General features: G+C 41.5%; 1 protein-coding gene across 5 annotated transcripts in view; it reads right to left on the bottom strand.

Annotated features, from left to right (window-relative positions):
- The window catches only part of PTPRZ1 (protein tyrosine phosphatase, receptor type Z1), a 136,458-nt gene extending 121,316 nt beyond the window's left edge, over positions 1 to 15,142 (bottom strand). For all 5 annotated transcript variants that reach the window (XM_027679136.1, XM_027679138.1, XM_027679137.1 and 2 more), the window contains exon 1: positions 14,762 to 15,142. In XM_027679136.1, the coding sequence (XP_027534937.1) occupies positions 14,762 to 14,819 (58 nt within the window). In that variant the 5' untranslated portion in view covers positions 14,820 to 15,142. The remainder of the gene's footprint in view (positions 1 to 14,761) is intronic.
- Between the last annotated feature and the right edge of the window lie 1,551 nt (positions 15,143 to 16,693).

Genomic DNA, 16,693 nt, shown 5'->3' with positions numbered 1-16,693 from the left:
TTTTGACTCATGTTTTCAGGAATAAATGTACATGCAGTCTCAGCTAAGAGAAGTCATACACCATTAGGAAGGCTGTGCTCAAATTAAAAGGGCTCTCTTGTCATCTAGAGCAGCACAACCTCGGCTCCTCACATGTCAGGGCTCACATTGTACTACCTGTGAACCCTAGTATTTACACAGTATTTTTGTTCCTGAACTGACATCAGAAAGCATGGGTATATTGTCTCAGCTTTGCAGACAGAAAACTGAAGCAAAGAAAGTAAAAGTACATGCTTGAGTTGATACCGTCTGCCAGGTTCAGTTCCAAGGTCTCACGATTTTCAGTTTCCTATTGAATCATGAGAATCACGAGGACACATAAGGTCTCCAGGTGAATGCTTCGCCTCACCTCTAAGTTTTGCCTAGGTCTTATATGGCACACAAGGGGCTGTACCAGGCACTGCAGGTGACTACAAATGGAGCTGCCTGCACACACACTCTGGGTCCTACAGAGGCTGCAAAGGCTCCCTGCATAACTTTGTTGCAGTGGGACACTGCCCTATAACATATGACTTGGAGTTAACTTCTCCGCTCCTGAAAGAGTGTTAGAAAGGTGAACAAGCTCTTGTTCATGCAAAATGCCTTTGAGTAAAATAATACTACCTCTAGCTTACAGATGAGGAACTGAGACAGATCTGTTCAATACCTCTTTGAAAACTGGCACTCACAGGAATAGCTAGAAAAGATGGGACAAACTGCTGCTTCACCAACTCAACTGCTCTTTATACAGACTAATATATGACTTTTTCTTAGCTGCAACTCCCATCTTCTCTGTCCTATCAGCTTTTCTTTCTGTATTTTATTTTATTTTATTTCTAAATTCCTTTGAGCAAGTGTCATGTTCCTGCTCTGTGTTTATACAGTACTTTATGCAATGAAACTCTGGTCACTGACAGATGCACTTAGATGTCGACACATAAATAATATATGATAGCAATTTCCTGATTATACAGCATCTCCTTATGACAGTTTAACTGCAGATTTCATTTTTGTTTAAATATCTGACATGTAAAAACCCAGTTAGAGGATTAATCTGTCTATGTATTGAAATAAGTATATTGTGTAATTTAAATGGCTGTATTTCCCATAAACCAGTTATAAATTTCTCAAATGTCTGTAAAATTTCTGAAGTATATCAGTATTGCATCAATGGGCACAATGCTAACATTTAATCACTCAGTGGAAAGCTTATGGACAAGTAGTAAGATAGACTTTTTTCCCCTCATTTTACTTGGATGTAACTTTGTTATTATGATATAAAACCATTACAATAAAATTTGCTCTTTCAAGAAGCAATTTGAAGTATTTTTCACTTAATCAAACATCTACTAGGGAGAATTCATTATGCAATTAATCAAAGTAAATAAAATGTTTCTGAAGATGTTTTCAACATTATTTACATGTGGCAGCACTACACTTGCTTAAAAATATCCATACATCCTTAAAAGCAGAGTCTTTCTTTAATGCCTTTTTATTTTCTTAAAATGTTCTTATTTCCCTTCTTCTACACATTAATAACTGGAAGTTATTTGAGGAAGTTTAGAAAGTTTACAAACAAACACCACACTGCTTTATACCAAAGAACCTCTTAAATTTTAATGACCTTATGAAAAATTGAATAAGTTAGGGAAACAGCTTGGTGGCTGTCATTGCTGAACCCACAACAAGCACTAGTCGAACACAGAAGATAGCTTCACACATTTACTCTCAGAAAACACCATGGCAAAAATCAAGCTTCTAGACTGCAGTTGATTAGTTTCTCCACAAAATATTCCTACACTTGAACAGAAAACAATAGGTTTTCAGACACATTTTAATAACTTTTTTTAATCTTATCTTTTTTCCTCTTTTTTTAATCATATTTAAGTATCTGTGACAGAACAAGTCAGAATATTTTCATTCAGTTCACTTCTAGTGGTCTGTCAGAATGTAGCCTTGTAATTGCACAGGATTAAAAAAAAAAAGAAGGGCATCAAAGTAAAATTTGTCAATTAAGTCTTATCTTCAGACCACAAGCACATGCAACTACAGACTTCCTGGGACTTTCACAGTCATTTATGCAACACAGAAACACTGAAATTACTTCAAATCAAGTTTTGGAACAAGCAACAGCAAATCCTCCTCTGGCCTTCTGCCATGCAGCGTGTCACAGTTTGCCGCTGTTCTGTCACTGCATCTCTCCAGTTTAAGTCATGCATTTATTTCCTGCTCTGGAGTGATAAAAGCTTTCCCATGTAAGACAGAGCATTATAAACGCCAATTTCAACGGTTTTTAGGAAGTTGCTTCGTAGATTTAAAATCATTAGCAACAGACTTAGTGCTCATGGAGTGAGTTATATCTTCTAAGTCTTACAGAAGCATTAATTAATTATAGGTTTGACTAAGCCTTTAAGGTTTTGACTGTATTGCGAGCAGCATAATATACTCCACCTCAGCTAAAAGCCTTGGAGATATGGGGCTTTGGGGAAGCTTGGTGACTCACCAGGGAAATGCATTTGTTTTCTCTATCCCATCTAAAGCAGCTGATTTTCTACAAAAAGGAGCACATGCTGTATTTTCTTCCAGGACACTGCAGCTCTTGTTCATTTGGTTGCCATACCTGCCTGTGGTAGAAAACCTCCTGCTATTCCAACAGGGGTGGTGCAAATGCATATATTTCTTACAGCAACACAGTTTTCTTTTCTGGGACAGATAAAGTGCACTATTGTGTCTAACTGGTTCACTTTCTGCAACATAAAAAATCCAGCAACCGGTCCAAGACTGAAAGATGCACAGACATCATGGACGCAGGGTAAGCAGGTATTCAGAGATGCCCAGAAGACCTAGATAAGCACCAGACTGATCTTCCAGAAGATACAGCAGCATCCTTCAGCAGGTTTCAAAACTACAGGAGACAACAGAAATCCTGGTGTTTTTTGCATTGGAGAGCAACTAGATAAAAGAAATAATCAAAACAACAGGCACTGGAATCCCATGTCTCACTCCTTTCCCTGAAAGACATAACCCAGCATGGTCCACCAGCTGACCCAAAACTTTAAACCAACTTACAGAACGTATTTTCTGGCCTGACTCCTATCGCCTGTCACAGACAGTGGCCCTTCTAGCAATAAAGGGTGCCTCTGCAGCCAAATGCCAAATGCACATTTGTGTCCGTCTCACCAGAGAGATGCCCTATTGCCACCACAGTGACAATGATGTGGGGGGGCCTGGTGGGGGAAGATGGTGGGAAGCCACAGCAGAAGAAGGAGACCAGGGATTTGCTGCTCACACATAGTGGCAGCTGCTGGTCTAGAGCAGCATAGTGAGGGCACAGTGAAGAAAGGAGGGCAAAAATCTAGTCTAGCACCTGGAATTGCTGTGCTGGACCACCTTGTCTCAGCCATCAGACTGGATAGTTAGGTTTTCTCTTTCAAACTTTTCTATTATTCCCATCTGCAGCCTGGGTATGAGGAGCAGTGCTGCCCATCCTCAGCTGGTGTGCTCTGTCAGACTGTGGATCATATGGCTCTCCACATCTGCGGTTCAAACCCCCGTACTTGGGAAAGGTTTAGGATTGCCACCTCCTGTTTCTTGGGTAAATATTGTTTATTAGATGATGATGATAAGTCTCCAGTATCAACATCTTATAGCTGGTTTAGGCATAGTAAGACCAACAATTCTGAATTCCACAACATTTTTTTGTCAGGTCCAGCCATCTAAACAAGATGTTTCAGCATAGTTACTTCCAATACATGACCCTGAGAGGCACATCCCAGTTAGCTATCTCTTCACACTTTATTATCTACACTGATCTATATTTTACCAGCCAGGCTTGCACGTCCAGCACAGGGCATGCTGGCTGCTATCAATCCCAATCTAGGTGCCTATACATGCCAAGCGGGACACCTAACACAGCATTTTGAGTTTTGCTGCAAGGTGAAAAAACCTCTGCTTTGATTTAATCACAAAGATACCCTGAGTTGGTTGAATTTCCCATTTTCAAGTGAACAGCAGATTTAAGTTACACACGTTTAGAAAAGCTCTTGCACATCCAAGGAATTATTTAACTAATGAACCAAACATGGATTACTGTTTTATTCAAATGCACCATTTACAATTATGAGAGAATGTGTAGATCATATTACAAAAAGCTGATTATTCACCAAAACCAGGACCACATTTTCTGGCTGCTCCATATACATTTTCCTGTATTTCACTTGACTGCATGTAGCCTGAAACTATCTGTTACGCATCATTGCCTTATTAGCTTTACCTGATTTAGCTGAACCTGTTTCCTTCCATTCACCAGGGCAATAAGTGTATTTTTAACCTGCTCTAAATTGCACTTTCAATTTGTTTTAATACGACGATTTTCCTTTCCTACAGTAAACACCCTAATAATTGCTAAAGCTAATCAGATCATTTAAGATGTGCACATATTCCTAATGAACAGGGTATATATGTTCCTGTTGTCATTTTTCTTAGACCTCTAAGCTATTGAGTCCAACCACGAAGTCAACCGCTTCATCATGTCCCCAAGTGCAACATCCACATGTTTATTTGAACACTTCCAGGGACGATGATTCCGCCACTTCCTTGGACAGCCATAGGCTTGACCACACTTTAAGGGAAGAAATTTTTCCTAATATCTAATCTAAACCTCCTTTTGCATGAGTACAGCCACTGCTCATGCAAACCTTTAAAAGATTTCGTGTCACAGTCTTATCACCTCGCACAAAAAGGCTGGAACTTCCCATATAGACAGTGATTACCACTGCCACATGGAAACATGTTTTATCTGCTGATTCACATGTCACAAATCCCACAGTGGATAGCACAAACCAGAAAAGACTGAAAAGGACTCAGTTTAAAGGATAGCTTTGCATAATCAATGGGAATTCTTCATGGATGCATTTTTCACTAATGGATTAAAAGAATAATTTCTAGTCTAAGTATTCCTGAATGAATTCTGTTGAATCCTGACTTGATCTCTGCTCAAATATATATATACTGTAAATACAGAAATCTCTTTTCTGTCTCTCATCAAGAGATATCAGAAACTAAACCTTTGAAAGTGATTAGACAACAGTACAGAAAATAGAACTCACAGAGAAACAAAATAAAGAATTTATATTTTTTTACCTCCTGTTTGGTTAGTTCTAATACCTATTATATTGATTTATTTTTTTATTTTTATCTTTTTTACCATATAGATAAAGCAGTAAGCAAAATACAAATCTCTTTTTCTTCATCCCAAATGAAGAAAGAAGAAGAAATAGTGAAGAGGAATTGTATCAGATTCATAAGAATTACACATTAAAAGGGGTGCAGAAAGCACAAGGAGAACCCTTACAAAGTTGCAGGAGAAATTTTACATGAGTAGACTAAAATGTAACTGCCTGTGTCTTTGGAGAAATGTGCGTGTGGTGAGAAAAGAGTTCATGGGGCTCTCAGAGAGGCCAAACCATTTATAGGAGAATGTGAGAGAGATACATGGAAAGGATTAACAAGAAATGGGCAGACAAACCTGAGAATACTCTCAGAATTCAGCCTTGTAAAATTTGACACTGAAATACAATGAATTGAGATTTATGTCACTCAGGTGAGAGAGTGAGAGCACTGCCAGTTCTCAAAGATTTTCAAATGGCTAGTATTTGAACTATACCCCTAGCCCCTAAAGTCATACAATGCCATGGGAAATTTCAAATACTTTTCTTTAAAGGAAGTTTCTTACCTTGTTCTTGTACAAGTAATCTTATTTAAACATGGTCAACAGCCTCAAAATACCATAATTAAACACAAAATATACATTTTTAAGTCTCCCTACTTTATATTGTATTTACAACATACAGTCTCCTATTTATATAATTTATATTCATTTCTTTTTCTGTATAGGTTTATGAAATTTTACTACATGGTGCATTTTGAAATGCTGAGTGGTACTCGAGATGCTAAGCAAGCACTCAGTCCTCAGTACCTCAGCTTACAAATGTATCATCATGAGGAATGACTGTTTTATGTTGATTCAGCAGGCAGCTGGCTGCCACAGCCAGGTGCTCACTTCTCAGTTTTCTTACTCAGCACAGTTGAAACTGTGCCATGGTACTTACTGACAGGGACCACTAGATCATTGACGCGGTACTCTCCTGTTGCAGGTGCCACAGGATCTTACAAAAATCATAGTACTCCTTGATTACAAAAAAATCAGGTTGGCTTTTTGCTCCTACTACTACCATTGGAAAGATTTCTCAAAATTCCACTGCTGTAATGGCCGGGAACTTTCTTCAGATTTTCAGCTTAAATTTGCACATTGCCAGTTTATAGCCATTTGGGCTTTTGTCAGTGCTATCCTAAAACTTAAAACAGATCTTCTGGAACTTTTTCTCCTTGATGCTTATCCAGGATTTATTCATACACATTTCCACACATATGAGGCAGAAGTAACTACTGTGATCTGTGGATCTACAGTGATACACAGGGGTTTTTAACACAAACGTAAGGTGTGTTAAAAAAAAAAACAAACAAACCACCAAACAACAAAACGACAAGTTTTTCTGCAACTTTGTCATATACACAAAATGCAAAGGTAGTGACTAAAACTCAAAGATTACAATGAAAAAGGTAGGCACAGATCACAGAAGACTCACCCCAATCTCTGTGCAGATGATGAGTGGGTGGGTTGTGTGGCAAATACACCATGCAACATGAAATCTCCCAGACACATAACTGGAGTGCTCCAAGAATCTGGCAGAAGGCTCCTGAGCCTCCCAGGAAGCCCCAATCTGACAAATTTGTTAGGTATTTGATAGACGTGCCTATCAGAATAAGAGTTACAAAAGGAAATGACAGAAATAACTGGCATACACTGGAACAAAATGACTTTCCCAAATGGCTAGAAATACATGAAATGTAATTGGTCAGATGGAGCTAGAAGACAAACTGCCTGGAGTTATACTAGGTCCCTTTTATAAAGTTATACTAGGTCCCTTTTTTAGTCTGAGCAAGACCATGTTTTTCTTTTTGGGAACTTCTGCTTAAATTATGGAGTTCAGCATCTAAAGCAATTGAAGAATCAAGTATTTTCTTAAACACTGATTTTAAAGACCTAATTCTTCCTCAAAATATGTGCTTTAGCTTTCAAAAAGCTTTCAGTTTCTTCAGCATAAGCTGCCCCTGAAGAACATTACAAATTTATCTTCTCAAGGGATTTGATAGCCTTAAAAGATAGCATTATTTTTTGAATAATGTATTCTGAAGAATTATGATACAAAGCAGTCTAAATCTCAGCAAATTCAATAAAACCTTCCATTTTCTTTAGGAAAAAGTTTAATTTGGCCTGGATAGCTTATTAAAAAACAAAAAAAAACCTGTCCTGATCAAAGAACTTATCATGACTCCCAAGGAAATGTTAAATGAATAGAAAATTCTTTGTCACATTCTGTTAAGGAATTTACAGAAACATATGTCTCCATTCACTAAAACACATTTTATTTATTTTTATGCAACATTCTTAATTTTGAAGACAAATCTTTATAACACAATTTCAACATGGTAAAAGTACTTATGATGTCTCTTATTTTGCCCTTTCGATGTCACCATTTAACCAACTCTTCACTGCTTTACTGTTATTCTATCTCATCATACAGATATCTAAGGCAGTGAAGATGGTACCTTTTCAAATGCTAACAACTTCATACTTCGGTCTTCAGGCAACCCTGTATTTAGCAGAAATCTTTCGGCAATGAGGATGACAATTCACAGCCAAATTACTAACAGATATACTGCTCCTGAAAACTCTTAATGAAATCTCTCAATGAAATCTCTCACTACTCAGATGAGCAGTCCTGATACCTTCATATAGAAACGTAAATTGCTGAATGCTGTCTGCACAGTAGGATCTTTGATATTTCAATATCACAGGGAAAAATTCCAAGGTAACTACCATCCCTAAGTTTAGTGAAGCATAAAGAGTAGTAGGAGAAAAACCCATGTTACCTGGTATGTCTGATTGGATGCTGTCTAAACCTAGAGAAATAAACAGCGCTTTTTATATGGCAAGTAGCCAAACCAAATCTAGTCTGGTTTTTAGCGGCTGAATTCGAAGGTGGTTTGCAAATGATGTATTCAAGAGCCCTGACCTAGACAAAAGTCCAGGTGCAAGATGGCATTTAGTTGGATTACCCACCTGTTAGGCACTAGGCTCCGGAGGCTTGAAGTTCAGGCTGCTCCACTGTTTTTAGATGATCTAGGCAGCTGAGTGCAGTAACAAGCAACCAGCTTGCTCAAATGGTACTCAGCTGACCAGGACAGCTGATGTAAAATGCTGAGTTGATGGAAACACATTTAAGCTTCACCCACCTTTGGGAGCTGGATTCTTCAGAAGTGCAGCTTAGAACTCCCTTCTGAAAATAAGTATCTCAGACTTTTAAAGAAATGAGCAAAACCTGCTTTTTCTAGAGGACAACCAAAGAAAAGGCAGTGGATAATAAAATATGTAGATACAGACAATGAAATAGCAAGTAGATAATGAAATACTGAGTAGGAGCGGGCATGAGAACTTATATTTCCTCTCTTGCTGTAATATCCTACCAATTCAAAGCCTGAAGAAGATGCTTAAGGAACAGTGAGAAAAAGGCAAACTTATACACTGGAAAATTTTCTTGCAAACTCTCTCGGGTTCCATTTCCAGCTCCAAATATTTCTGAAACAGATGTGGATTCGAATTGCTTAGCAGTACCTCAGTAGATTTCTTTTTCAAGATCTTGTCCAGTATACTCTCAAAATATTTTTTTAGAAAGTTTTAAAAATTTAAGCTAAAATGCTTCATATTAAACAAAAAACATGAGAAGTTTTCTCATCTGACAAAACCTAATGCTTGGAGACAGGAGATGTAGCTTGAAATCCCTTTAGTCCAGAACAGGTCTTCTCTCTAGACTGTTTTGGTAAAATGCTTCAGTCACTGGGTGACAACATGAGAAGGTGGCACAGCCATCGCCTTGTCCTTTGTCCTAAACAGAAGTAGCAGCAGCAGTCAGATTAAGACACCTGATTCTGTCAGCATCTATTTAGGGAAGTCTTACTGACTTAAGGATCTGAAGATCATCATCTGAAAGAACATTTGGGTTTGGATTCCAATAAAACTTTGGTGATAAGAGGCACTGAGATGCACATAATAAGATCAGGTAAGGCACATGCAGAAGAGGAACGACAGCCGCCTGAAAGCTTCTCTGGAAGCCATGAAAGGTATTAACTGAGACAGGGAATCTTTTGACTAAAATTCTGGGTTTGAATACCTAAGTTCCATGGGCATTTTCCTTTCACTGCTGAGCTTTCCTCATCAGATGTAGGACAGTACTTTTGTCATCCACAGGACTTTTACCCCAATAATGATTTCTGAAATTAGCTAACTCAAATAGTAGCTTCTGGGGTCTTCAATTAGTAATGAAAAATACTGATTTTTAGGGTAAAATATAGCGACTTCTGGTGGATCAAAGAAAACTGAAGTCAAGTATGGGCAAGAAGTAGAAGGCAATGTCAGTTTTTAAGAGGCTTGCCTTATCTAGAAAATGACATTTTCGCACAGTGCCTGTTTTACTTAAAAAGTCTATTATTTCACCTCTATCAGGTAGTGACACAATATCAGCCAGTGATACAAAATAAGTAAAATAAACATTGTTTCTAAAATCTCCACTTATTTACACCTGAGCCTCAAGACTGAATTGACCAACATTAGTAATTTGTACTCAACAAGCAACCTACAACATACCTTCCTACAAAAGTACTCTGCTGCCAAAAGTTCCTCAACAACCTGCTGGAGCCAAGTTTCATTTATAGTCCCAGCCTCTTTGAAATATTTGCTATCTTTTATTTAGTGGATTCTGTTTATTTAATACTGTAAGTTCTTTTCTTCCTGTAGATTCATCTTTCCAATACAGAATGCTTGACATGTATTCAAAAAGGTGACTTTTGTCTTTATGGGAAAAGAAGCTTACTGAATAGCCAAAGGATGTCTCGTACAGGAAAGCCACATAAATGGTGCACGAAGCTGTGAGAATCGAGCTGTTAAATAGAAGTGGAGGGCTCCGGAACTGCCACAGACTTCCAGGCCTTACGGGGAATACTGAGAACCACAGCACATTTGAAGGGGAATTGAAATTGTCAGCAAAAGAACAGAATCTGTTCACCCTTAAATTCCTAATTAGAGAACTCATAGTGAGAAGTGGCCACTTAAGTGATGAGCACTGAAAATCAAGGAAATCACCTTCTCTAAGAAATGGACAAGTGCCTACATTCATAAATTAACATCCTAATTTACAATACAAATTGTAATGATAATAGTTTCAAATTGCCATCTTATTTTTTACATATATTATTTAGTTTCTCGCCAAGAATTAAGATAGAAGGGTGCATTCAGAGGGGAAGTAAGGCCAAATACAGCTGAGAAAACTCTCCTTATAAATTGTATTGATTCAACACTGGAAACTACAGCTTTAACTATTTTAGCTATGTCCTATAGACTAGTGTGCTGAGTAAATATTTGGCTCACTGACATTAATTTGAAAATGTCATTCATTTCTGCACAAGTTTTCAAGGCTGCCAGTATTTGAACCTAAAATAAATCCATACTTTAGATTTTGGTATATATAAATCTCTGTGGTATAAAAATGCATAACATATATATGGTCATAATATAGATGGTTAAAATAGAAAATTAATTGGTCCAAAAATTCTTATTTTTGTTTTAGCTCTTTTGTTTTAGACATTGCAGTATTAAATTTCTCCTTAGGAGCTGTGTATCATCATTCACAGGAATATATAATCTTAAGTGTAAAATGTGCTAAAGCATTAGAAATAATATACAGTTATACTACTGTGATGTAATTCAGTTTTAAGTGTGCCAAGTAACTGGCCTACAAAAATAATGTCAAAATAAGAGGTTAGAGAAAAAAAGAAGGATCTGATTCCATAGTCCTTTAACAGTCTAAGGGCTTACTGAATCTAAACACGTGGACCTGAGAATGAACAAAAAGCATGTTTGGATTTAGGAAGCTAAAGTGGTGCTGTCCTTTAGATTCTCATTGTTATTAGTTGTGACCATCCAGTAAGGAGCGCAGAGAAGTTGCTTTCATGTTGATAGCAAGACGCATGCTGTCTACTAGCTTGGAAAGACAGTCCTGATGCCAGTTGTATAAGAAAAATTAGAATATTTAGGGAAATGTTACTACTTTTGTGCAAATAAAGTCACGGTACAGGGATGCCAGAAACAAACTAAAAACGAGGGAGAGATCTTTTCTAGATAATGAGAAATTAAACAGAGACACAACTAATTAAACAATTCATACATTAATTAGTTGCATTTTGAAAGGCAAAACCATGGCTGAGGTCAGACAGTGATAGGAGTTAGATGAAGACTAGCTAATTTTGGAGACAATTATTACATTATTTGGAGAAACTACCCATATATTTTGCTAGTAGTGAGAGCAGGGAATATTTTTAACTCTTGCCTAAATATTTACACCACTTTGACTCAAATTTAGCCACAATTACAGTGTAATTTGTTAAAACATCTTCCTTTTTCTATTAACATTTTCTTGCCTACACAGATTCATAAATAGTCTACTTACTGAAAAGACTCCAGATACTTTTTCCGTAGGCACAATGAGACAAAAGGCACAAAAAGGGCACACCCCATTGACTTTTAGGTTATATGGAACACATTAGTAAGACAGGGCAGAATTTCAAAGAATATCTCCAGCCTGAAACTTATGCAGGCTGAAGATTATAGCTTCATAAATTTTTCATTTAAGATAATAATGTAAAAAACCAAGTGAATTGTCCACATAGGGTTTTTTTTCCTTTAATCTTAATAAGAGAAAGAACTTAATAGGAATTACTCTAACTACAGCAGCATTCACAAACAATTGCATAGGATTTCTCACAAGCCCTTACTTGTGACTGAATAGCATCTCACTCCACAAGTAGCTCCATTGAACTTCACTGAATGGCACTCACTGAGAACACTCAGATAATACCCTGTTCCATAAATAATTACATCAGTACTTGATGTAATCAAGTTACTTGGCTTCAGTAACACTGTGAAGGAAGGTGCTGTTCATATCTCAGCAGGGATATTAGAATCAAGATCCTAAGCATTTCTTCAGTAAAAGAGAAAATGAACTGTCACTGTCTTGTCATTCCCACGAGCTTTTTGCCTCCATCTGCTCTAATAGTTCATTCTTCAGTGAGGCTGACTTGACTGCTTTGTCTTTTCCAAACATGAGACAGATTCTCCCGATGAATCTTCCAAAGGCAGCAGCAAATCTCCCAAACAGATTCATTAGAAAGGACCACCTATAGAGCTCTGAACATGACCAGCTGAGGACTCAACTACATTTTTTGAAACTACAAGCAAACGAGGCCGGGATCTACATGTTGACCAGCCTCACACTAGTAAGTATAGGCTCCACAATGCAAAGGCAGATTGCCATGCTCTCCAGCAACAATCCATTCACAGAGCCCTGGGTTTGATTTGTTCTCTACCAGAAATACTTAACGGTAAGAGCCAAACAGTCCAACCTAGTTCTTCTCTCTCACCAAGCCACTGGAACCACCCACTGGTAGTATGCAACAATTTATTTTGTTCTTTCTGGGAAAAAAAAACCCAACCACAAAAGGAAATAATATCAGAATTCTAATAAAATATTTGTTTCTATGAACTAATGATATCACATTATAGCATATTTAGTTATGGAGAGATACTCAAAAAGGAACATATTCAAATAAAATCTGATCAAATTAATTTAATAACCTGCATAGGGTATTCATGCTTGGGAACAATGATGCTCTTGAACACACTGAGCAGTCTAGCTCATGAGTCTTCAGAATGATGCACCCTTGACAACAATTAATCCATCACATCTAGAACGGGGGTCCTCTTCAGGTCAGGTTTGAAAACAATAATGTATCAGTCTAGAGAAACAAAAAGTAGCTGCATTTATACCTCATGTGTGAGTAAAAGACCTTTTCCTATCCTGCCAGATCTTCTAAATTCATGAATATAACCTACAGATGCACATTACATTATATAAAATCATCTTATTTCTGATAAGATGCTAGATGAAATTATTAAAAAAAGATTTCATTACAAAAGTTATGTTTATGTCTTGCATTGCTTCCAATGTGATAGGCTTGGAACAGGGAAGTTCTTTCCAAAATTGAATTGAGTTGTATCATATTATTTGATATTATATCATATCATGGTATACTTGATCTGTTCTCAAACTCATATAAAACCACCTGCTATTTTTTTTCCTTTAGACAGCCTTGGGAATACCTTTGATTTTAGGAAACAGGTTGGCAGTGTAAGAAAGACATTATGAAAATTTATGAAAAGTTTTATGCCAGGCCATTCTTTGCCAAACTAGTATAAGAGAATTATATTGGACTAAGTACCCTGGTTTTAGAAATAGGTTAGTTTAAAAGTGACATTAAAATGCTATTAATGCCCTTACAAGGATCATACATTTTAACTGAAGGTCAGTTACAGTCATCGCGTTTATAGTTGAACCATTCCACGGTATTTTCTGAAAGGAAGTAAAAATATTTTTCACGTGATAAAATTTTTAAAATTAGTTTTTGCTAACTAGCAGAACTTGGTACGAAATTGTTTTCACTCCGAGTAACCTAACCCCGATCTTTGTTTATAGAGATGCATGGTTTCAGATGCAGCACCACCTATTGGGTGACAAATGTAGGTTAGTGCCTACTTTATCACCACAGACCTATTGTAAGACTGATTTTGTACACAAGGAGCTGAAGCTCCCAAGTTCCTCATATTGAAATACAAGCAACCAACTAGTATTATCTAGTAATCTATTCGATAAAACCCTATAAATTCAAACCGATCATCCAGTAAGATACAAGCCCCACCACTGAAGCTCCTAGTATTTGAGAAAGTACTGAAGAGAGCACTTATAACAGCATCAACTCACTCATGCTGGTAATAATGTAAAACAGAGCACTGCATGATTTTTAGGATGCACTCTAGTTGCACAGATCTGCATGAGCTGAAAATGAATTTGGTTATGTAAGCAGTCCCACTAAAATCTATATATGAATCCATATTCTCTATGCGGGGTCCCACGGGAATGAACGACTCGTATTTCGCATGGTTTAGGGCAACCACCGACGTTGCCTGTCCTCGGAGAACGAGTATTTTTTTGGAGTGAAATTTTGCACCAGCCCCGGTTCTCTTCGGAACAGCTCATGAGAGAGCCTGAAGTAACATCTCACATCCCACGTCCCCGGAGAAGCTCGATGTCAGCACTGCTGGGCAGAGATTCTCACTCTCTCTCCTGTCACCGGCACACACCCGCTCTCTCCCCCGCCAGTGCGGGCAGTCCGGCGGGACCGGACCCCAGCGGAGGGCTCGGCGGGGAGCGGCTCGGCGGGGCGCGCTGGGGCAGCCGGGGCAGGGCGGGCTGGGGAGCCCCCCCGGAGCAGCCCGCCGCTGTCGGGGGTGGCGTGGGGTACCGCGCATCCGCGGAGCCCGGCGGCTGAGGTAAAAGGGGTAGGGGAAACGCTCCCACCCGTGGTGTCGACAGCGTGTTTTCACGATATGGAACAGCCAGGGACTGCGCCTGCAGCTCTAAGCAAAAGGGATCAGAAGGAGCAAAACCCACCGGAGCCCGAGGAGAAAAGTTGTTCCGAAGCCCAAAGATGAATTCATGCAAAGATCACTCACCCACTCTGAGGATACAGACGAGCTGGATGCAGGCAACCAAGCGCCCGAGAATGAGCATGTCCAAATCGTTCCTCGTCTCCTCCCGACTGCCTGCCTGTCTGCCTGCCCAGATGCCTCTCAGCCTCCTGCCCGCCCGCTGCCTCCGCGGGCTGCTACACCTCTCGCCCGCGGGGAGCCGGCTCCGCGCCGCGGCCGCGCCCGGCGGCCGCCCCCACGCCGCGGGCGTGCGGGATCAGCGGCACCGGGAGCTGGCAGGATCAGCGACACTGGGAGCTGACGGGGCCGCGGCTCCCTCAGCGCATGGCGGGGGCCGCGACCGGCTGCAGGGGAGCGCGCGGGGCTTGCGGTGTGCCCGGGTGTGCGGGTGCGTGTGCGCGGGTGTCCGCTTGATCTGTCTGTCGCGCGTGTGTGTGTGTATGTCGTGTGTGTATATCGTGTGTGCGGGTGCGTGTGTGTATCGTGTGTATGTCGTGTGTGTGCGCGCGCGGGGGGGCGGAGACCGCGCTGGGCGGGCGCGCACGTGTGCGCGCGTGTGAGAGTGTAGCGGGTGCGCGCGCGCGAGCGTGTGTGCGTGTGTGTGCGGTGTGTGTGTGTGGGGGGGGTGTCGGTGTGTCGGTGTGTGCGGGTGTGTGTGCGCGAATGTGTGTGTGCTGGTGCGAGAGGGGTGTTGTGCGCGGGCTACTGCGACGGCGCGCCCCGAGGGCAGGAGGGGCAGACCCCCCCCGCCCCGTCAACCGGCAGGAGAGAGGGAACCGGGGGCCGGGAGGGGTTCACGCCACCGCGACCAGAGCGTGGCCGCGGGATCGAGAACCCCACCGCAGCTCCGGCGTTGGCGGGGGGAGAGCGGCTCCGCGCGGGGGCAGCCCTCGGGACACCGCCAGCGTCCCCTCGGCGTGGGAAGAAAAGTTTATTTCGAGGCGGAGACGGGGAGGGGGGGTGTGGGGTTCTTGGGGTCTCGGAGGTCAGCGAGGTGCGGGGCTGGTCGGTGCGACCCCAGGGACGCGGAGCCCAGCAGCCCCGGGGGAGAAGCCCCGTTCGGGAGCGATGGCCTCGGGGCGGCTCCCCACCGCGGCGCTGCCATGGGAACTGGAGCGGGGCATCAGCGGGGCTGCGACCGCAGCCGCCTGGAAGGTGGTGCCGTTCACCGGCTGCTCCCCGCGCCAGGAAACGGAGGGGATGCGTGATCCCTGGGAACTGGAGGGTCAGCGGGGGAAGGGGCTGGAGCGGCGGAATATCATTATGTGCCGGAGAAGTGGGTCAGGACGCAGGCACTGGCACCGTTTCTGCGGGAAGTCAAAACAAGACCAGAAAGAAAAGAATGCAAACCCCACCAAAACTAGAAGTGAAAAATGAAGGCAAACAAACACCAGGTCCCCCGTGGTGGGAAATGCGGGAGGCGGGGCGGACACTGGGCCAGGGGGATGCAGAGCGACACGACTGGGTCCTGTGCGGAGCCCCGGCCGAGACCCCAACCCTGAGCGCACCGTAATCCGGCGGGAGCGGGCACCCTGCCTCCTGGGCTGCACCTGCTTTCCCACGGCCTTCCCGCGCCGAGCCGATCCCTCTTGGGATGCAAACATCCCTGGCAAACACGAGAGGAATTGGGAGCGTAAGATGGCACACACGGTCCTCAGCTTCATCCCAGGCCCGCCGGAGTGCAGCCCAGGAGCCGTGTGAATGGTCTCTGTGTTTGTGGTACTGTTTGCATCCGAGGGAAACGGTCTACTCTGCAAGGATGTGATGTGACTTTTAATGGTGGGCAACTTAAGTGTAAAAACGCTTGGTGCTTTATAGGTACCGTGCTCTACCGAGCCTCTCAGTCCTCAGACACAGGAGCTGCATCTATCAGCTTGTCCTTCAATTTAAACAAAAAACCCCATCCTGTGTCAATTTTACATTTCAAAGTCCACCTGCTCTACCTGGCTGTTTGGT

This window comes from Neopelma chrysocephalum, unplaced genomic scaffold, assembly GCF_003984885.1.
Source record: "Neopelma chrysocephalum unplaced genomic scaffold, ASM398488v2 Primary Assembly neopelma1_45, whole genome shotgun sequence".
Classification (NCBI taxonomy): domain Eukaryota; kingdom Metazoa; phylum Chordata; class Aves; order Passeriformes; family Pipridae; genus Neopelma; species Neopelma chrysocephalum.
The sequence above is the reverse complement of the archived record's forward strand: the minus strand, read 5'-3'. Positions and strand labels throughout refer to the sequence as shown.